The 23624-nt window shown below is 37.8% G+C and overlaps 1 protein-coding gene across 1 annotated transcript; it reads right to left on the reverse strand.

Annotated features, from left to right (window-relative positions):
* Positions 1 to 3073: 3073 nt before the first annotated feature.
* LOC125179122 lies at positions 3074 to 23529 on the reverse strand. Its single transcript, XM_047884332.1, has 4 exons — positions 23483 to 23529; positions 11298 to 11455; positions 3468 to 3612; positions 3074 to 3081 (listed from the first exon to the last, which is right to left on the reverse strand). The coding sequence occupies exons 1-4, from the start codon at positions 23487 to 23489 to the stop codon at positions 3074 to 3076; spliced, it is 318 nt and encodes a 105-aa protein (XP_047740288.1). The 5' UTR covers positions 23490 to 23529.
* Positions 23530 to 23624: the final 95 nt, after the last annotated feature.

Here is a 23624-nt window from a genome sequence, read left to right on the forward strand (position 1 = left end):
ACCCTCTTCGCCGAGCCAAACTATATTAGTATGATCGACCCACATAAGGGCAAGACGAGCATCGCTTTATGGACAATGCCGCACTCATTCTTGTGAGTGCAGTGTAGTCTAAGAAGACCGTTAAGCATGTCGGGCCCCGGGCCGTGCCCTCATGATAGACCGGAGGCTTAGCGCCGCGAGGCCCCGGGCCGTGTCCTCAAGATAGACCGGAGGCTTAGCGCCGCGAGGCCTCGGGCCGTGTCCTCATGATAGACCGGAGGCTTAGCGCCGCGAGGCCCCGGGCCGTGTCCTCATGATAGACCGGAGGCTTAGCGCCGCGAGGCCCCGGGCCGTGTCCTCATGATAGACCGAAGGCTCAGCGCCGTGAGGCCGGGTTTAGCTCAGCTAATCCTGGCCTCAAGGAGAGACGAGCACTCAGAAGAATGAGTGAGCCTCCGTCCAAATATCGGTGCACTTTTCGACATTTTATGGATCATCCTGGCCCAGTTAGGCTCTGCAAAAGGTCATATCAGAGCTGGTCCCGCTATCTGGTCGAGAATTGTTTAAGAAAGTACGTCGCTATTTGGACAGTATGACCTATACATTTCTCTGAGTGTAGGAGCCACCTCGAGTTTTCAAGCCTCCAATTTGCGGCGCTAATGCTATTCCGCGATGGCAACAGCTTCGAACTTTTTGTTTTATATTTACTGGCGATATGTTAGCCTTCTATGACCATTTAGATCGTTAAATTAATTATTATTCCGTCGAATAAACGTTAAATAAACTTTCTTTTAACGTCATTTGCCAAAAACAGTTAGAGTGGAGGAACGCATCTGATTTGCTTTGGCTTCAATATTGCTTTGGTTCAAAGAGGCAGACTTTCTTAAAGCTGACCTAGGATTAATTCAGGGAATATGATTGAGAACTTCCCAATCTCGGTTGTCTGATTGTTCTATTGCAAAAACAATCGCTGTGTAGAGGAAGAAAATAAACTAACGAAGATAGTGTGAGTTTGATCAGGTTGTTTTTTGGTGACTTGAATTTTGGAAAATGTTCATCAACGAAAGGATATCGGAGATGGCAATGAATATAAGATTTCTGAAACTTTCTGTCGGAATTAATATTCTTCTTAAGAGCTTTACGCATACAGAAATTGAAAGTTGCACGCATAAAAATTATACCTACGTATAATTTGAAATAATTATAAAGTTTGGTCCGAATTTTTGAAAGCACAAAATTTATTTCGATTCAAATATAAATTTCTAGCCCTGCAATGTAGAGTAAATAGATTTAATTTATTAATTGAGTTTTGTAAATAGATTTAATTTAATATATGAGTTTTTGGTCGCAATGTATTAGGTTTAGGATTTTGGTTTAGCATTTTCAGTTTTCAATCACATTAGCCGTGACCTCCGGCAGTAGGGCGCTTTGTCTATCAATGTGTCTAGTGTTCTTGCCGTGGAGGTACGTTAATCGATAGCTCTGTGATTATATTTGTGTTTGTTCAATTTTAGAATGAATCGTGGCGTGTTATATTGATTATTTGTGCGCGCTAATTTGTTTATTATCTTTTCATATTCTCTAGTTAGGCATTTCAAGTGTTATTTTTGTTCTATTTCAGAAATGCCTCGATTATTGGACTTGAATCTTGGGAAGTAAATTGGAAGTGATTGAAACGTACGGTTATGATTAGTGGTGGGTTTTTCTTGTTAGAGTTAGGATTTTAGGTTGTTAGGGGTTTTGGCTTTTTTTCTATTCATTCTTCGTTAATTATATTTGTTCAAGACTGATTATTCAGTGATAAATCCTTGGTTTATTGGTTGAAGGATTGGGTGAAGAAATATCACGTGCTGTGTGTCGGGAACGCTTATTCGTTAGGAGATTGGAAGCTCCCCAAAAGCATTAATGTGTAGACTTTTAAAGCTTTTTTAAAGTTGGAAGGCTTTCCACAGAGATAGACGATTTCGTTAAATTCTACATTTGACCGGGTTCTGAGCTCAAAACAATGTTTAGAAATCGTAAATTCAAAAGCCCATCTCTATAAATTTTTAAACTGACGAAAAATGAACACTTGACGACCGTCATAAACTTACAATCGAGGCAACATTTTTTGAAAAAGCAACCCCAGGTTTAATTCATTTTTTGCTGGAATACAAGATTTAACAATAGCGAGTCTGTGTCACATTTCAGCCCCGGCCAATTAAAAGGGTTTCTGCATCGCGAAAAAATTTTTCATTTATGGCTTTGTGGTCACGGTATCAAAGCATTTGATTTTACAATCCTGAAGTCGTCAAACTTTTTTTACGAGTGAAACCTGATCTATCATCGATCCCAACGCGTGCAAAAAAATTGACTTGATAATTTAGTGAGGATTTTTTTTTAAGATTTATCCAACCCTTGACAGTCCCCCCTCGCTCCCAGGGTTCAATATCGACCACTTTGTGGGACTTGGTCCCAGCCGGGGGGGAAGGGGGGCATCTGCGATAACCACAGTCGAGCAGGAATTTCCGGGCAAGAAAACTAATAATAAAGTTAGGCAGCCATGAGACGAGCGTCATACGAGTGTTCGGGACGTGTTGTACAGCGAGCACGTGTAGTGTGTACTAAAAGGTCTAAGTGATTACGTGGAAAGTATGAGGAAAACAATGATATGAAAATATTGAGACAGATTATGATGCCAATTCGAAAAACTGATAACAAAATTTGTATATAAACTTTATAGGCAAACAAATGATTCCAAATAAATTTTGTAACACAATATGGCATTATAACGTATTTATTTATCAATTATAATGATAAAGTGACGTAATGGTTAGTGACAAAGAGACCAGCTCGTTATTACAGAGAGAAATGACTCATCAATTAATAATTTTATATAATCATGTGTACTTGATTTATATGAAATCAATGAAAAATAATATTTATGAGAATAATTATTTGATATTAGAGTTGAAAGTAGAAAAGCCTTGGCTGATCCAAATAACGCAAACAACGCTAGGATGATGTTATAAAATATTAATCTTTGAAAGCAATGATTGAAACCGCACCTCAAATAAATCATTGTAAAAGACAGTTATTTGCCAACGTACGTAATTTAGTAGCCTGCAATAAAAATAGGTTATTAAAATCGATTTATATCCAATTTCAGTTTAAATCCCGATCCAGTTATAATATAGTGATAGTCCATGATGTTCTTTATGTTCAACTATTTATTATGATTTACCATCCATTAGCAAAATATACTATTCGTAACGGAAGGCTTCGTTGACCGAAAGTTCGGTCCACTTGAGACATCTGCAACTAACTATCTTTGAAGAAAGACGAAGGTGAACTCAAGATAATAATACAGATAAATATATAATAATATAGGTAATATGATCCATAAAAAAAATAGATAATAAGATAGATAGCAGCTAAGAGTAGCAATATAATGCAAACACAATAAAATAGATAATAAAATATAGCAGCTAAGAGTAGCCCCATCTCACATGTGACGTAGAGGCGGGAGGCGTTGGTGAGGCTGTAGAGAGGCTGGTTGGGGTTGGTTGCTGTACAGGACAAGACGCTGTCGTGATGGTCGCGCGTCACTGTCAGGGACAGGTGACTCTCAGACACCATCCCATGCGCCCGCTCCTGTTCCACATACTTCCGAGTGAATAATTTAGTCTTTTTCAGCTAAATCAATCAATTAAATAATAATAATAAATTTTTGTTAGATACACAGCAGCTTCAATAATCTGGTAATCATCTAATTTGCGGTTGTCATTATTTCTGGTTGTATATTATTTATTTCAAGTTTGTATGGGCAAAAATATGGATAGATAAATGAAGGCAAATAATTCCGCTTGTCTAATTGTTATGAATGAAAGGGCCTATTCATTATAGCAGCTACATCACCTCGGCTTCGATTCAAATTATTCTAACTGGTGAAGAAATATCTTTTCATTTAAGCTAGCCTGCGGCCACTAAGACGATCGAACAGTTGCTTTCCAATAAATGGAATTAAGTAAATTAATTAATTAATCCATTAATCGCAGTTAAAAAATTAATTAACACACAAAATAATTAGTTGCAGTTCAATTTATATTTATATTAACAGCTCAAGAAAGCGTTCTGAAACAGAGATGCTTTTTCCTGAGCTGGATACAAAGAAGACTTTTGTTTATTTTTGAAAGAAAATGTCTGAGAATCAGAAAATTAAAAGATATTTTAAATATGACGTGATTATTTTGAGATATAAAAGTCTACTGTTGCATTATAACCAAATAAATTTGATAATCGAGGAACTATTTTCCATTTTAGAGCAGCCTCTTTAAAAAGCAATAAAAAATAATTTAAAAAAAATTGCCTTACAGAATTTCGTGTATTACGTAGCAAATTATTTTATCTTAAGGATCATCTGCTTTGGCCAACGACTCGTACTGGATAATAATTATCATCTCTATTGCATCTGGAGCCAATTTCCCAGCCAAAATCACTTGTGAGGTTTGAGGGCAAATGAAAATTCTTGATCCGACAAAAGTTAGTGTGTTAGGGGGAAGTTCAAAGTTTGTGCTAACTTTGTCGAATTGCCTTGTAAACTTAGGCTTGGCTGGCACATGTCAGCAAAAACGACGCCTGTTAAGTGCAGAGCTTTGATCCATATTGCATACACGCAATAACCGTATTCTGGAGTTAACTAGAAGAGGTCAACTAGATTGACCATAGCAGAGCCGTCTAGAGAAGAGAGCGACATTCAGCGGAAAGCTGCAGAAGTTCAGAAAATGCATGTATAAACAAACTAGTATCTAGAATTATGATTTATGATTAAGTGGACGAATTTATTCTTTGGTTAGGTAGATAACCGAAGCAGTTCACAGTTCCTAATTAAGATACAGCGATTTATGCCAGCTACAACGTGAAATTCTGGAGTAGCTGCATTCAGCACCGACCTGGATGCTCCCTACATCCATCTCATAGAGTCTTTTCGTGCAATCCGTGATGCTGCATACGGACCTTATACCAACCTGGCAATTTTCAGCTTCATTCAGATCCCAAAGTTCTCAACTTGGAGTCCTGAAGCTGAATCCAGACCCCCAACTACCCTCCAGGGTGCCCCAAAACTGCACCCAGACCCTCAACTACCGACCTGGGTGTCCTGAAGCTGCACCTAGACCCTCAACTACCCACCTGGGTGTCCTGAAGCTGCACCTAGACCCTCAACTACCCACCTGGGTGTCCTGAAGCTGCACCTAGACCCTCAACTACCCACCTGGGTGTCCTGAAGCTGCACCTAGACCCTCAACTACCCACCTGGGTGTCCTGAAGCTGCACCTAGACCCTCAACTACCCACCTGGGTGNGGACAGCAAGGATACGGGTACGAGCCGCACCACAAAACTGACAACCTCACAGGAGTGGACAGCAAGGATACGGGTACGAGCCGCACCACAAAACTGACAACCAACGCAATGATCAGGGGTTCAGCCCTAATGCACTGCCCAGAACACAGAACCGGGGTGGCAGTTACGCCTCAAAAGCACGACTATTGAAGGGTACGAGCCTCCAATAAGCCGTTGACAATTTACTCGAGCGCAGAGGTTATTAGCCTGTTGCACGAGGGTGCGAATTGAACGGCTGTTAACCGCCCAACGCAGCCAAAACCTGGAACTATCCAAGAACTCCACCTATGCCGTTATTAGTCCGTTAGTGGAACTCATTAAGAGTTATGCTCAGAACTGCGGTGGAGTTTATTCTTGGAAGCCCAAATTTGGCTCTGCCTGATTCGAGTCGAAACCGTGTCACCCCAACCCAGTAACACTGAGCCCACACAACTTCCGAGCACACACAGCGAGGGGGTAACTCAGCCAAAATGAGCTTGCCTCAACATCCCGTTTACAATGTACAAAACAGACCGTAAACACTTTCTAAGTGCAAAAAAATAGATAATATAATATAATACAATATCAATAAAGTCAACATATTTTTAATCATTTGGCAAAGTAATCACAGTTAAAAGTCTAATAATCTTAAACTAATTCCAAAGTGAACAAACTCTCCATCGTTCAAGACTATCTAGTGCGCACCGTCGCCAGGCCAGGGGCAGCTCAACCAATCACGTTAGAGCTACATCTTGTCTCGTCCCAAGACACTAACTAAATCCTACAAACACCACAGCTAGACGAGATTCCATATTACAGCCATGAAATAAATATTCGTTTGTGCATTGCTTAGTCATAAATAAATTAAACCCTTGAGTTAACAAAATAATATCACAGTTAAATTAGATTCCATTATTAGTCATAAAATAAATGTTACCAACAATTGATTATTCACTAATCTAACACAGGATTAATAGAACGTACAGGTAGGGTAACATGGGGCAGCGCGCCCCCCCCTTTTTTTAAACTAAATTTTCGATGAAGTTTTAATTGATACGAGGTGGTTCTTTGTTTTGATTAAATGTACAACTAATGAGGAATGTATGATGTGAATTAGACGCCTATATGTTCATTCAATTTTTAATGAAACACTGTTTTATAAAAAGTGTCAAAATGGGCCCATTGCCCCACCCCTGGGGCAATGGGCCCATGGGCTTGGGGCAAGGCGCCCACCCATGGTCCCTTTACCACAAATGCATATTTTTCGTTTAAAACTGATAAAACAACACTTTACAGTTAAAAATAAGAAAATGCAATAAAAAATATGACATTCACTCATTCATTAACAACTCAAAAAATTAAATACTTAACTTGAAAAAAAATATACTCTTGGCTTAAAAAATCTATCACTGACGTGAAGAAAAATATTTCATTGACATAAAAATATATATCATTGACTTGAAAATATATCCTTGCGATAAAAAATTCGTCCTTGACATGAAAAAATGTATCCTTGACTATAAAAAATATTTTTAGTTGATCAGAAAAAAACTTCGTTCCAGTTTCGTCCATAATCCAGATATTATGTGCAGACAATTCGTACCTAATCGTGATTTCAGCCAACACCATAAAAACTCTCATCAACTTTTGGATCATCGGTGTTGACTGAAATCAACTTTTGGCAAGGCAAGAGTCAATAACTCGAAAAGTGGTCATAAATACGCATAACTGGAAACTAAACCTGCTGCCTTGAGGCGGCAAATAAAAAAATCATGCAATATGAAGTGTAATTTGTAATTCAAAAAGCTAGTAATAGTTTGAAAAGGTCATTGAGACAAATCTAATGATGTATAACACAAGACTTCACACGAGGCCCCGGGCCGTGTCCTCATGATGGACCGGAGGCTTAGCGCCGCGAGGCCCCGGGCCGTGTCCTCATGATAGACCATAGGCTTAGCGCCGCGAGGCCCCGGGCCGTGTCCTCATGATAGACCGGAGGCTCAGCGTAACTAGTCCGGGTTTAGCTCAGCTAATCCTGGCCTCAAGGAGAGACGAGCACTCAGAGGAACGAGTGAGCCTCTGTCCAAATATCGATGCACTTGCCGCCGTTATATGGATCATCCTGACCCAGTTAGGCTCTGCAAAAGGTCGTATCAGTGATAGGCCCGCTGTCTGGTCGCGATGTGGGTAAGAAATTACGTTGCTATTTGAACAGTATGACCTATACATTTCTCTGAGTGTACGAGCCACCTCGAGTTTTCAAGCCTCCAATTTGCGGCGCTAATGCTATTCCGTCGATGGCAACAGCTTCAAACTTTTTGTTTTATATTCACTGACGATTTATTAGCCTTCTATGACCATTTAGATAGCTAAATTAATCATTATTCCGTCGAATAAACGTTAAATAAACTTCCTTTAACATCATTTGCCAAAAACGGTTGGCTTCAGTATAGAGGAACGCGGCTGATTTGCTCTGGCTTCAAAATTGCGTAGGTTCAAAGGGGCAGACTTTCTTAAAGCTGACCTAGGATTAATTCAGGGAATATGATTGAGAACTTCCTAATCTCGGTTGTCTGATTGTTCTCTTGCAAAAACAATCGCTGTGTAGAGGAAGAAAACAAACTAACGAAGATAGTGTGAGTTTGATCAGGATTTTTTTGGTGACTTGAATTTCAGAACATATCCATCTACGAAAGAATATTGGAGATGAGCAATGAATGTGAGGTTTCTGAATCTCAATGTCGGAATTAATATGCTTCTTAAGATCTTAACGTATACAGAAATTGCAAGTTACATGCATACAAATTACACGGATAATTTGAAATAATTACAAAGTTTAGAACGAATATTTGAAAGCTAAAAATTAATCTCGATTCAAATACAAATTTCGAGCCCTGTATTATTGTGTAGATTTTTAAAGCTTTTTTGTTGGAAGGCTATTCACAGATGAAGATGATGTTGTTAAAGTATACATTTGACCGGACCGTGAACTCAAAACAATGTTTAAAAATCTTAAATGCAAAAGCCCATCACTATAAATTCTTGAAACTGATGAAAAATGAACACTTGACGACCGTCATAAACTTTCAATCGAGGTAACATTTTTCGAAAAATTAATCCCAGATTTCATTAATTTTTGTTGGAGTACAAGATCTAACAATAGCGAGTCAGCGTCACATTTCAGCCCCGGCCAATTGAAAAAATTCCTGCATGGAAAAAATTTATAACAAATTTTCATTTATGGCCTTGTGGTCACGGTATCAAAGCATTTGATTTTACAATCCTGAAGTCGTCAAACTTTTTTTAACGAGTGAAACCTGATTTATCATCGACCCCATCGCGTACAAAAAAAATTTTCATGATAATTTAGTGCTAATTTTCTTGAAGATTTATCCAAACCTGGACAGTCCCCCCTCGTTCCCAGGGGTCAATATCAACCACTTTGTAGGACTTGCATCCAGCGGGTGTGGGGTGTGGGGCATCCCCGATAACCACAGTCGAGCAGGAATTTCCGGACAATAAAACTAATAATAAAGTTAGGCAGCCATGAGACGAGCGTCATACGAGTGTTCGGGACGTGTTGTACAGCAAGCACGTGTAGCGTGTACTAAAAGGTCTAAGTGATTATGTGATAAGTATGAGGAAAGCAATTATATGAAAATCTTGAGACAGATTTAGATGCGAATTCGAAAAACTGATAACAAAATTTATATACGAGTATAAACTTTATAGGCAAATAAATGATTCCAAATAAATTTTGTAACACAATATGGCATTATAACGTATTTATTTAGCTATTAATGATAAAGTGACGTTATGGTTACTGACAAAGAGACCAGCTCGTTATTACAGAGAGAAATGACTCATCAAATAATATTTTTGGATAATTATGGGTAATTGATTTATATGAAGTAAATGAAAAATAATATTTATGGAAGTAATATTTGATGTGAGTGCTGGAAGTTGAATAGCTACGGCTGATCCAAATAACGCAAACAACAATATTAGGATGATGTTATAAATTATTAATCTTTGAAAGCAAGGATTGAAACCGCACCTCAAATAAATAATTGTAATAAACGGATATATGATAATGTACGTAATTTAGTAGCCTGCAAAAGAATTGGGCTATTTGCTTTATATCAATTTCCCTTTAAATCTCATTCCAGTTAGTGATAGTCCACGATGATCTTACGGTTCAACTATTTATTATGATTTACAATCCATAAGCTGAAATTTAATATTCGTAACGGAAGGCTTCGTTGACCGAAAGCTCGGTCCATTTGAGACACCTGCAACAAACTATCTTTAAATAAGTACAAAAATGCGCTCAAGATAATAATAATGATCGATAAATCTTTAATAACATAGGTATTATGATCCATTGACATAAAAATAGATAATAAGATAGATAGCAGCTAAGAGTAGCAATATAATGCATAGACAATAAAATAGTTAATAAAATATAACAGCTAAGAGTAGCCCCATCTGACATGTGACGTAGAGGCGTGAGGCGTTGGTGAGGCTGTAGAGAGGCTGGTTGGGGTTGGTTGCTGTACAGGACAAGACGCTGTCGTGATGGTCGCGCGTCACTGTCAGGGACAGCAGCTCAAGAAAGCGTTCTAGAAGGGAGCTGCTTTTTCCTGAGCTGGATACAAAGAAGACTTTTGTTTATTTTTGAAAGAAAATGTCTGAGAATCAGAAACTTAAAAGATAATTTTAAAAATGACGTGATTATTTTGAGATATAAAAGTCAACTGTTGCATTACAACTAAATAAATTTGATAATCGAGGACTTATTTTCCATTTAGAGCATGCAGCCTCTTTAAAAAAGCAATAAAAAAATAATTAAAAAAATTGCCTTACAGAATTTCGTGTATTACGTAGAAAATTATTTTATTTAAGGATCATCTGCTTTGGCCAACGAATCGTACTGGATAATAACTATTATCTCTATTGCATCTGGAGCCAATTTCCCAGCCAAAATCACTTGTAAGGTTTGAGGGCAAATGAAAATTCTTGATCCGACAAAAGTTAGTGTGTTAGGGGGAAGGTCAAAGTTTGTGCTAACTTCACCAAATTGCCTTGTAAACTTGGGCTTGGCTGGCACATGTCAGCAAAAACGACGCCTGTTAAGTGCAGAGCTTTGATCCATATTGCATATAATAACCGTATTCTAGAGTTAACTAGAAGAGGTCAACTAGATTGGCTACAGCAGAGCCGTCCGTCTAGAGAAGCGAGCGACATCCAGTTGAAAGCTACAGAAGTTGAGAAAATGAATGTATAAACAAAGATCTAGAATTATGATTTATGGTTAAGTGAATAAATTTATTCTTTGTTGAGAATAACTGAAGTACTTCAAACTTCCTTTTTTAAGATACGGCGATTGAAGCAAGCTACATCTTGAATCCTGAAGTAGCGGCATTCAGCACCGACCTGGACCTGGATGCTTCTCATGGTTGAGCTAGTATATATAAGGGTGACCCATGAGAAGCTCATTCTTGCGGATGTAGTTTGTTGTTCGCCTGTGACGTCACTGATCTCAGTGACGTCACAGGACATTAACCAATCACCGAAATGCGATCAAACCAGTCAACCAATCCGTCGTGAGAATAACGGGATTGTTTACGTTTCTCGATCTCAGTGACGTAACAAGAAAGCTGAACTGAAAGACGGAAATCCTCGTGGGTCAACCTTATATTGTTCAACCATGGATGCTACCTACACACACCTCATATAGTCATTCCATGCTAACCGTGATAAACAACAACAATGTCAGACCCTCAACTACCCTCCTTTGTACGCCCAAACTGCACCCAGACCCTACACTACCCACCTGGGAGCCCTGAAGCAGCATCCAGACCCTACACTACCCACCTGGGTGCCCTGAAGCAGCACCCAGACCCTACACTACCCACCTGGGTGCCCTGAAGCAGCACCCAGACCCTACACTACCCACCTGGGTGCCCTGAAGCAGCACCCAGTCATCATGGGTGCCGAGGTGCCAGGTGAGGTGGGCGGGAGGGTGTGAGCCGTGCGCCCTGCAGAGCACCGCGTAGCTGCCGCCGGCCTCCAACCCCGCCTCCAGCCCCGTCACGACCACGCGCAGTGGACGCACTACAGGCTGTCTCTTATACACATCTAGATGTGTATAAGAGACAGTNCCTGTCTCTTATACACATCTAGATGTGTATAAGAGACCGCACTACAGGCGGTCATGTCACTAACAAATTACAGGCGCAGTGGACGCACTACAGGCGGTCATGTCACTAACAAATTACACGCACAAACATATTGTAGCCTCAGTTTGACGCAGCTCGTACGGCGTTTGTTTATGGGGAGTAGTTTTCAGCATCATTCTTTCTCCACTTGTCACTTTGATCTCGACGCAGACCAGTACGGTATGGTGCGTTACAATGGTTTAGTCCGCTTTGAATTGTTGTTGGGATTTATTGCTATACGTAATGGCATTTTAATTGCTTTGCAGACCTAGATGCTAAATTATTTCAACCAGCGGCATTAGGCATGTGACTTAGCTTAAGTCCTGTTAGACGAAACATCTTCTATAAAATAAATTCGTTGGTATTAAAATTTTCGGTGTTCAGTTGTCAAAAGTTTCATTAGCCATGTCCTTGTGTGAATTATGAAGTCAGTAAACATGAAGACCATTGCTAGAATGGTACGTAACCACTCTAGGCTGTAAGTCGGCGGTTACATATATCAATAAATTGTATTATTTTTGCAAACACATAACCGTCACAAGCAAATCTACGGTACATATATATTAATAAATATTATTTTTACAAGAATATTACTGGCATAAGATATAGTAATAAATCATGATATTTTACAAACATATTGCCATAAAATATAATTTTGTTTTCGTGACACTATTCTACAGGCGAAACACTAAAGCCATTGACACAGCAAAACTAACGTCATTCATGGAGTATAGTAGTTCAAAATATAAATATATTTTTCGTACAAATATCGCGATACCGAAATTTGTAGTTTTATATTTGAATTGCAGGATAGTAGCCCCTGCCTCGCTACTGCGATCTAGGTAAACTTCCTGACGCACTTGAATGCAGCAACTAATATGCGTTATTCGTTAGACGAGACACAAATAATCATTCACTCTCACTATTCAGGCATGCAGGCTTTCTTGTTGCTCAAAACTCATCATTTAATACAATAAAATGTAAGGAAATACACACAATATTATAATTTAGCAATGTTTGTTTAATGTTATGTCATGAGATGAAATACTAATATGAATTTTCACTTAGGTAAATAATGCAATCCTCACCAGGCATGAATGATAGCATCAGCGTAAATGAATGAAATTTATAAAGTAAAGATGACTCAAATCTTCATTATTTTTGGATGAAATCGTTTGTAAAAACCCAATTTCAATATCCGTTCCACCTTTGGTGAGGCAGGGTGCGTCAGAAAAATTAATCCCTCAACATTGAAGAAAGCTTATTATTAAAAAAAATGTCGACGTCCGTCTTGATATTGTCTCTTTGAGGGCCCGAACGTTCATTTTTCTACCGGCGTTTACGAAGGCAGTTCATAAAAATGTCGTCGTAGCTCCAGTTTTATTCGCTCTAGCCGCCCGTTATATTTAGACGAGGTGAAAAACTCACGTTCTCGCCCTTCATCCCCGAACATTTTTCTTCCTCTAGCTCTCGTCTGTAAATTTGATCCTTTTTCGATGCTTCTGTTGTTAAACACAGTTTTTCCAAGTTTATTATTATTCGTGTCTTTGAAAATGTTTAATTTGTTCAGCATTAAAATGCCTTGGAATATTTGCTTTCTCTCGTTTTAGTTAATCTTCTCCTGAACCAGATTCGTTTTCGTGATCCCACTCCAATGTTAACAATAAATTTCCGTATCAATGGCTTAAATCAAACGAAAAGCTACAAAAAAGTTCCTGCTATAGCAAAAAGCTTCTATTGATCCTGCTATATTTTTTTCCTCTGTCCCTCAATCTCTCTTTTTTTTCACTTTCTCTTTTTCACCTCAACATTAAAGTCCCAGTTTTCATGTCGTTGAAGTTTGCCGTTGGGAAATCTTTCTTTGAGCTGGTCATCAAATTTTCTGTCATGGAATCAAAATTAAAGTCGCGCATGTTGAGCCCATGTGACATTCACTGGGAAAAACTCTAATGTTTTGAACATAAACCATTACTTCATAAAAATAAATGAAATACTTTGATGTCATATATATTTTAGACTGGTTTTCGTGATGTTGAAATGTCTGTCACAAATTAGATAAATTTCCCGTATAGTTTTTAAATGGAGATGGTCTTACACGAATTTACCCACTGTAAAGTCACAAATAATTTCATAAGGATTTTTTGCCCATATATTAGGGAACTGCAAAGTTATGCCCATTCGAAATATTGCGAGCTTTTGATCGTCATCTCAAATCAACGTCTTCACTCTGCATTCAAATCTTTTTGAAAAAGTGTATTCGCTCGCGTTAGAAACAAAATTATTAAATCCTAGCTTTAATGTCCTTTCAAACCTGAAGAATCTTATGCGTACTATCAACAGAAGAAGGTAAAATGTTTTGTTGATTTATCTTCTGTTAAATGGAAAACCTGAACCCAGTTTAAATTGTAAAATTAAAGCTCACCAATTTTAGGTTCTATTTGTAGAGAATCTTGGAATTTTGGACGGAAATCATTCACAAGCGCGTCTTCTTGGAATTGGATCAAACCGAGAATCAGGGCCTGCCTTCAAGTCTATCAAGCCACCTGATTCCATTGAGCAGCGCGAGCCCTTCTATTACGTTCATTAAATCTCACCTGAACTTCCCTACTCTTTCTTTCAAAGTTCTGTCGACCTCGAGACAAAAGCGCGTGCCATTAACAGCCAGGGCGTCAACTGGTACAAGCAAGCTGGTTTCTTTCTAAAGACCTGAACTGTAAGGATATTTAAAGCGAATAAATACAGCACTGAAGGGAATAACTTTTAGTGCACGTTTATTGACTAGGAATGAATATGCAGCAATGTAGAATAAAAGCAATCGATATTGGTTATTTTATCGGCAGTAAATCTGTTAAGAAATTCCTAAAGCTAAAATGCACTACAAAACCATGTCAGCTAAACATAAGTCAAAGGCTCGGCTCTTTATTGAAATTTACTATTCGTAAAATTAAAACTCAATCATTTTTGTAATAAACTAAACTAGGAGGAAATTTTTTATATACGAGTTTATATGAACTAAAAACAAAATAATTGTTTAATGATGATGACACAAAATGAACATCTTTCTTCAGCAAGATCCCTTATAAAGTGATGGGTGACTCACAAGAATTTTCGTCAATTTGTCTTTCGAAGTCTGCGCCGGCCCTCATTTTAACCTTGAATTTTAGATAATGGATTATTAGATTAATGTGGTCCAGTCAGGGGATTTGTCGTGATTGATGAGACTTTTATTATAATAATAATATCCTCTTCGTGGACGCGAGCTCTCAATTATCGGTTTTGTTCTCAAAACTTCAAGGTATTGCATAAAAATATAGCATAGCTGCTGTCATAATAAACTTACATAAAAGATTTCAAATTCTATAAATAAAAAATTATTTTAAATTTCAGAAAAAAATTATATATTTTGTGCTTTTCCAACTTTTTTACTGACCTGTTTTGCAAATTATTCAGTCTATAACTGTGTATTTTTAAATATTTCTATAATTAGAAAGATAATCTTACAGATTTTATAGTTCCTTGTAGAGATCAATATGAGTATTTGTTGTAAATTATATTCTTTGCTATGAGGAGAAGGAATTTTTACAATAGATCATCGGTCATTTCAGCAGCTCTGCATTGCTATTCAGTGAAAAGCCAATCATTTTACATTTTTGCATGATTTTCCCTATTTTACACAGCAATTAGAACTCAGCAACCAATTTTCTTCCTTAAAAGGAAATAAATAAATAAAAGTAAAAGAAAATAACTAATTCATACTCTGTTTACTTTTATTCATTCATAGGCGCTGAATTGAAAGCAACGCATTTGACTTATTTCGTATATCATGAAAAATGAAATATTAAATATTTCCTGCTAAAATTTTGAGTCCTCAATTAACTAAAATGTTAAGCAAAAATGATCTGCCATATTTACTGCAAGTTAATGAAACGTTACTTTGCATTGTTTGCAAGGATGAAACTCTAATCAATGCCTTAGAATTAATTATGACATTCCCATTGACGTAGGTTCACACGTAGCTTATCTAACGTCTGAATTCAAGAGACGATGATATAAAATTCTTCCCTAATTTTCCACCAGTGATGCTTGACTTATTAAAAGCTATCACATATCAGAAATGTTTGGCTGCACCTGTGATACTGTGAAAACCTAAATTTTGGTGTTACCTAGATATGGTATAAAAAAATATTCGTGGTGACATTTAATGATGAATATCCACGATAATATTCTTACTAATTTTTGGTTATAATTCATGTAATTCAATAGTTATGTCCCTCAAAGTGCCTGACCCGAATGTCTCAACTTTAGCTCCAACGTCATTCTCATAAGTTGGCTGGAATTACTGATGGAGCCTGGTTTAGAAGCAGAATGAAGTGCCATCAACATCTGTGGCAAAGTTGCAGCCGAAATGGCAAGTTAGGACGAAATACTTGACCAAGCTAATGGTAGGAGTTGCGACGAAACAAACATAAATGGCAAGTTAGGACGAAATACTTGACCAAGCTAATGGTAGGAGTTGTGACGAAATAAACATAAATGGCAAGTTAGGACGAAATACTTGACCAAGCTAATGGTAGGAGTTGCGACTCGTACGCTGCAGGCTTACGCAGCTCCTGCGAGACACATAAGGTCGTTACTTGTTCACCTCCGACGAATGCAAGTTTAGCGAAACTTAATTATACTTTAGCAAAATTTGCGTTTACATAGTGGATGACCATCAAAATCCCATGTTTAGTTTAGAGGCGGCATTAAAGTCCGGGCAAAATCACTACGCAAGTTTAAAAATGATACTCGAGACGGATATTAATTCTTTTGTTTTTGTTTATTTAATTTTATTCCAACACAACCGTACCCAGGAAAAATCGCGTATAGACAGGAAAATTATTTTCAAACCTGAACAAAGAAACAATCCAAAATTATTGATAAATAATACATTTATGATAACATTTGTACGGTTTTTAAAATAAAATGATTTAATATGGTTCGGGAAGCTGCCGGAGTAGAATAGGAATTTGCAATATGTGCACCGAAGCGTATTTCACCGAAAAACATCAAGATTTATTAAGTCCAGCATTGCCATGAATTTTTTAGATTAAATTAACACAAGTTCTGAGGAACACCCATTCATTGAAAAATTGTTATTCGAGAACCAAAGAATAGAATGCAAATTTAGGGCAAATTATAATGCTGCGGAGTATTTTCACCGCCATTGAAAGGTAATAAACAAAAGCTATGGAAATGCCATTTCTATTGATACCGTAGTCTGACAGCAGCTTTAGCTGTAGCTTCTTTGGATTTTGAAATAAAAAACTTGTCTTGACTGCTGGATCTATACTGAATTGAAAAATTAGAAATATTTGATCAATATATCAACAAGTAAGCAATAGCTATAGTCTATCGGACAATTTTCAAACCTTGCAATCGCGTGTTATAAAATAATGTATTTGCGCATCTAGGACCACGAAGATAAGTCACGACTTTATCGTCAATTTGTAAGTAAAGTTTTCCAATTATTATAAATTTGCAAATTTTATTATTAAGTACTGGATCCAAAAGCGATGTACTATTTTTGAAGACGTTTATATTGAGTATTGTTTCATGGTAGTAATTTTTTTTATCATGGTTATCGAAAGGCTCCTCGATCCCGTTACCCTGCCAGTGCTGGGAAATTGGCGTCCTAAGATTTTTCTCTTTAATTTACCCGTTCAAATTTATACGCTTGTATTATTCAATCGCGAGCTGATATTGAAGGTATTAAGGTATTATCCAAAAATTTCCACTTAAAAAATGTTGAAATTTTCAGCATTTCCGTTGGTATTAAATTTTTAATAAGTTTGAGTTATATCATTGGCTTGACTTTCAAACGTGTACAAGAAAATATTTATCGTTGCTGTTAAGAGCCTAAATTGATCAAATTAAATACCATTCTTTATTTGGCGATACATTTTTCAATTGCACTCTATTTTGTCATCAACAAATCAACACCTAACGGCCGGGGCCGCCTTTCTTTGTCAACAATAAACTTCAGGGTTGTCAGAGACGCCTCAGGGCCTCACTTGAGGCCAATCCTCTCAAGAGGTGGCAACTTTTAGGCCAAGTTGACTTTAGCGAAGTTTCTAAACTTTCAGTGCCTCATGAACTCGGAGCTGGTCGTTATTTTGGCTCATCAGGCACTAAGTGTACATAGGTAGAATCTGCTTTCAGTCGCGTATTAACCGGCCGTATTTCCAGTATAATAATTTAAATCTTGTACGAACCATCAATTTTATTCCAGCTTGTAGACTATATACTGGGTTTGTATTATATCTAGCCAATAGGCTCATAATCTGTTTGTACTTTTACATTGCATGTCAATATACACGAACCGACTGTATTTTCATATGACAGTTCAGTATTTCTTCAGACGTTTATTATCTGTCGCTATAATTGACCTGCCACTAAATTATGAGCCTTTAAAACTTATTTGTGTCATATTTCCATTAGGGCAAAATCTCGATACGAACGCCGCGTGTCAAGCGTTTCAAGTTCACAAAAAATATAACTCAGTAGTCACTGCAGTGAGTGACATAGAGCGCATTTTCTAACCGACGAAAACTTGAGGTCACGGACGGACGGGTAGACGGACGGACAGACAGACAGACAGACAGACGGACGGACATGGCGAGCACAATAGTGCATTTTTCCATTAATGAGAAAATGCGCTTAAAAAGGCTGAATACGATATAAATAGTCTTAAGAACAACTCTAAATTTATTTCAGGATTGCTTTGTTGATTGTGTGCTTTGGCGTTCCTGACATCTAAACTTTGAGTAAGCATTCGCTACCACTAGGAGAGGTTCTTTAAGACGACCTTGAACCGATTGTTATGACGGATATCCAGTGTGCTCTAATAATAAATCCTTTACTAGTATTTGGTTTAGTTCAGGTGAATTTCGAGGCCAGAAATTTTGTGAAGTGCGCTGCATGAATTATTGCATGCATTCCTAAGTATTGCGAGTGGCGCGACATGGTGCCCAGTCCTGTAGTCATCTGGTATGACTGGTTTCTGATTTTTCGATTCTTCTGGTTTCTGTTTTTGATTCTACACTTTACTTGAATCTCATCAGAGTCTCAGAAATGGACCGCACAAAATGACGACTTCAAAAATCGAAGGTTCTTGTCCAGCATGCCAGCAGTGACATGAGTTTCTTGTTTTGAACAGTACTGGATGGAAAATAATTGATGAGTTAAACCGTCACAATTGTAGCCGGAAATGATAGATTTCCGTCGCACGTTTTTCTGACGAAATTTTTAGTGTTTAGTTCTTATGAGTATTTCGAGTAAACTTGATACTTTCATCTTCAGGGAGGACCAACTTGAACAATTTGTGTATTTCATACACAAGAAGAAACAACTATATAGCTCCAAAGGCCTGCTGAGGGAGGCTGAAGCTCAGCTCACTCATCTTTAATCTGTATGTATAGATAATTTATAATTTACGTTACTTATCAATCTGCTTATCAAGCTCCTGTTCTTCGACGAGTGTAATAAATGCCTTGTACAAACTATTGACAAGCTACTCTAGAATTTAAAATTCGGTAGGTGGTAAAATTTCACGAATATCATAATTATTCATGAGTTTTGACAATATGATTTGAAAACGACAACAAGGATGTAATTCTTCTTTGCAGTCTCATATTTGGGCGAAATGATAACCTAACGCACTGCTTCTTAGTGATATTTTCCATCGTCGTAGGATGATATCCGTCTCTATATTGAATCAAAGCGATAGAATTTAATAATAATAAAATTATGTCCAAAGGAATGGTTAGAATTATGTTTTCTTGACATTTAATTCCTTGGTTTATTGCTTTATGATAGCATTTCGAGCCGACGACCTGAGCTGCCGTTCCTGTCAGAAAAGCTCAGCAGCGGTTATCTCTTTTGTTATTGTTGGAGTTCCCAGAGAACAGCAAAACGACCTAATATGTGGGTCCTGATAGGAAGCATTGATAAGATCAAATCTGTTGGGTACTAATAGAAAGGCTTGCTAAGATCAAATCTGTTGACTTTTGTTAGAAAGGATTGCGAAGATCTAATCTGTTGGGTCAGGCAAGAAAGGATCGCGAAGATCAAATCTGTTGACTCCTGCTAAAAAGGATTGCTAAAATCAAGTCTGATGATTCCTGCTAAAAAGGATGGCGAAGATTGAATCTGTTGACTCCTGCTAAAAAGGATTGCCAAGATCGAATCTGTTGACTGTTGTTAAAGAGGATTGCGAAAATTAAATCTGTTGACTCCTGCTAAAAAGGATTGCCAAGATCGAATCTGTTTGTTCCTGTTAGGAAGGCCTGGCAAGCAAGAGGCTGCGGCACCATCGTGTCCGACTCAACTTGCCGCAAATTGTTCGCTCGTTTCGTTAAAGTCAAAAGTTTGGAGGCATTGCAGGCCAACCGAAAAGCTTTACTTCGTTGAGAAACTTTCCGTTTCTAAGTTTATTGACTTTTAGCGTAATTCCAGGATTTGTCTTCATAAATTAATCACTATATATTGCTATCTTCTGATGTAGAGGTCTTAAATTAAACGTTATTTTATTGTTAGGTATTAGGCTTTTACTTAATAAATGTGTTGACAAGTTGGAATGAGTGTTAGAATGTTTGGATTGTAGAATTGTAAGAATGTTTTAGAGAGTACTGGCACCGTGCTAGGAAATTGCGAATAGGAAAAGGTAGCAGTAGGAACGCGGCCGTAAAACCAGCATCTTGTAGTTCGATAAGCTTGTCCCTCGGTCTGATATTAGTAGATGCCCAGTTGTTGTGCTAAAGTCTCGTCTGTGAAGAAAACTTTTACTGTAAATTAAACGTCTTGTGCAATAAAGTATTTTACTGGGACCGTGATTTAAATGCATATTGAATCTGCCACTATACGCACGACACTGAAACGGGTTAACTGAAAAAGTTTTATCTTTTCATCGAAATGTATGTTAATCTACTACGAATTTCAAACCCTAATGAAATACAAAATTAAATTTGACTTAATTCAGCGAAACCCTGTTTGTTCAGCTATAGGATCCTAGTTTTAATGAAACAAAGATACTAATCGAGCAATTATCAAGAATAATCCTGTAAATCTTTCCTAAATATTTGTTCAGAGCTTGCCCATGCGTTTCCATGAGGTCTCCATTGGAAGTTTGAAGTTGAAGATGCCAAGATCTCTTCTCATTTTTGTACTTCGATGCAAGTAGGATCATCGAAGCATGAAATGTGTTCGCATGAATATCAAAGTGAAATGTGCCCTATAGGCACGCAATAACCTTACGCTGGCACGCAGTGACTGGAAGAGAGCATACGCGGGTTACTGCGGTCATAGGAATGCATTAATAAAGCTGCGCCAGTGCCATCATTGCCCACAAGCAAGATGAGCAAGAGATGTGATCTCTGAGCGACATTGTCATATGTCGCTGTAACAACGTTCAACGCTGATAGTCTTCAGTTATAGGCAGGTAATACGCTGCGTCCAAGACTCATACCAACCATTAGTTCCGTTACCAACCATTAACTGCGTTAGCAACCATTACCCGCGTTACAACCATCGAGTAGGAACCGTTCATTTATCCGTACCGACGAATGTTAACCACCATTGAGTGATTTCAGCTAATTTATCAGTACGAGGATATGATAAATCATTCAAATGGCTAAGGATGTTTTACTCAAAATAAATCAATTAGTCTTCAGTCAAACGTGGATTTTTGAAGACAATACCTGTTCAATCTAATTAGTGCTGGCGTTCAATTAAATTATTTCCGTATTTTTACTTCATATTCATTTTATAGAACAAAACAGATGCTTCTTGAACGCGGGAAGCGTTTATTTTGCCTTGCGTTTGTACTGCGTGCTACGAGTGGCGCGAGCAAATCCTTCTTGGCTACAAACTAATTACATCGTTTGTTTTATAACCTCTAAGAAAGACTTTCATCGCGTCAAATACTCTCAGAGTTTGCATTTAAATTGCGTTTCACTCGACTCTCTGAACTTCTAAAAGCACTCGCGTGATCCATGCATGGCGGCTAGAAAAAGAACAGAAGATTTTACACCGAAAAATGGCCAGGTTTCGAGCATAATACAATTTGTTTATCAAATACAAAAATAAAATCGCAAGCAACGTTTTAAAAAGTAAAAATTCACACCTTAATTTCCAGCTTTCTATCAAAAGTATTTTAGAATCGTGACAAAAATTTGTACGTCTTTTAAATTGTGCCTTCAATTTGAACTTTGGCCACGACTGTGGACGTGCAATGCCCGCTTTACTGTTAAAGTTGCTGCCGCGATCGCTTACGGAGTTCGATTGCTAGTCGTTACGAGAGCAGACACGCGTTAATAAAGCACTCGCGTCTGAATCTTGATGTTTGCCTTGATTAAGAATATAAATAAACCTCTATATGCAGAAATTTGGTAAAAATCTAAATAAAATCTTTATCTTGGTAAAAATTTAAATGCAATCTAAAATCTAAATAAAATCTTGATAAAAATCTAAATAAAATATGAATGGCTAAAAAAATGGGCGTTCAAATTTCCAGTGTAGTTGATTTATACGTGAAATTAATTGACCGACACATTCAGCCAAAAAAAAATTGTGAGCTCCTTAAAGATTATTAAATGCGCAACCGCCATTTTAATTATCACTCATTTAAACGGGTTTTACTGTTTCACTACGCAACACTGCAGCAATATGTTTCGGATTTTATCTCAAGAAAAGACAGGTAGAGGCTATTGTTTCTGTTTTTTTTTCAGTTTCTGATGTACATGCAGTGCGTGACCTCTAGCTCAGATTTGTACATTTTTCTACCATAATTAGAAAGCTTTACGTTTAGACTAAGTATTTTTTGTTTATGTGCCCATAAATAAAACAAATATAAGGCTGAAAATCTCAAGTTATACGTCTCTTGTCAGAGCATTAACCTTTTATATAAATTAAAGCCCAGTATATATATGTTACTGACTTACAGTAGGTAACGATCCTAGAAATTTCATGGCGACACAAACATTGGAGAATAACCATGCTTAAATTCATTACAGAGACAACCTTCTTCGACTATACCGACATCGCTGCACGGTAGATAAATCGCCCTAGATCGGCTTCACGCCGCACTCTTTCATCGTCACTCCAACAGAATTTGGCAGAATGCGAGCTGCCATGAGAGAAGTTTGCTATTCTCGAGCCGTGACATCCAGTGAAATGTTTCGTTATTTTGTCGATTCCTGTTATACAGCTGACACATGAAGCAACTCAAGAGAAGTGAATTTTAAATAGTAGTTCTAATAGAGGCACCGAAATCTGAGACATTTATTTTCGGTTGAACCGTTTTTGAGCACTAGGAATTTTTTTGCATCGTTGTTTTTCTAATAGAAAGGAAAAATTCCGTGACCGTATAATGATGAATATGCTGTGAATATTGATTATGGGTTTAAATTCTTTTGGAATTTGCATGCAGTGATACCTAAAAAGTAAGAAAAATCTGCGTTCTCTAATTCGTCGTTTGTGTTTGTTTTCATTCGCGTGAACATTTCTTGCTCTCGTGCAGCTTTTTCACATCTAAAAATGTGCAGCTGTTAATTAAATAAGTGTAATTCCAAAATAAATTCTTGAAACAGTTGTAGCAGAACTAACTTTTCGACAAATTGTGATAAATTTTGTTTGTTTACACGAAATTTCAGAAAATGTGTACGTATTTAGCCACTCACACCACTCCTGCCACACACCACATCCTGCCACACACCACTCCTGCCACACACCACTCCTGCCACACACCACTCCTGCCACACACCACTCCTGCCACACACCACTCCTGCAATTCACCACTGCCACTATTCACCACTCCTGCATTGCACCACTTCCGCTATTCACCACACCCTCCACTCCCTCCACTCTCACCACTCCCCGCACTCACAGTTCATGTTTAGCCTGACGATGGTGACTTTAGGCTGACTCAGGCGGTTGTTGTAGACGTGACAGGCGAAGGTTGCGGCTGCGTGCAGGCGGGTGAGGCGGGCAACCGTCACGGCTCTACTCCACCCGCCTGCCGCGGTGCG

The sequence above is a fragment of the Hyalella azteca genome, unplaced genomic scaffold, assembly GCF_000764305.2.
Source record: "Hyalella azteca isolate HAZT.00-mixed unplaced genomic scaffold, Hazt_2.0.2 contig15216, whole genome shotgun sequence".
In the NCBI taxonomy this organism is placed as follows: domain Eukaryota; kingdom Metazoa; phylum Arthropoda; class Malacostraca; order Amphipoda; family Hyalellidae; genus Hyalella; species Hyalella azteca.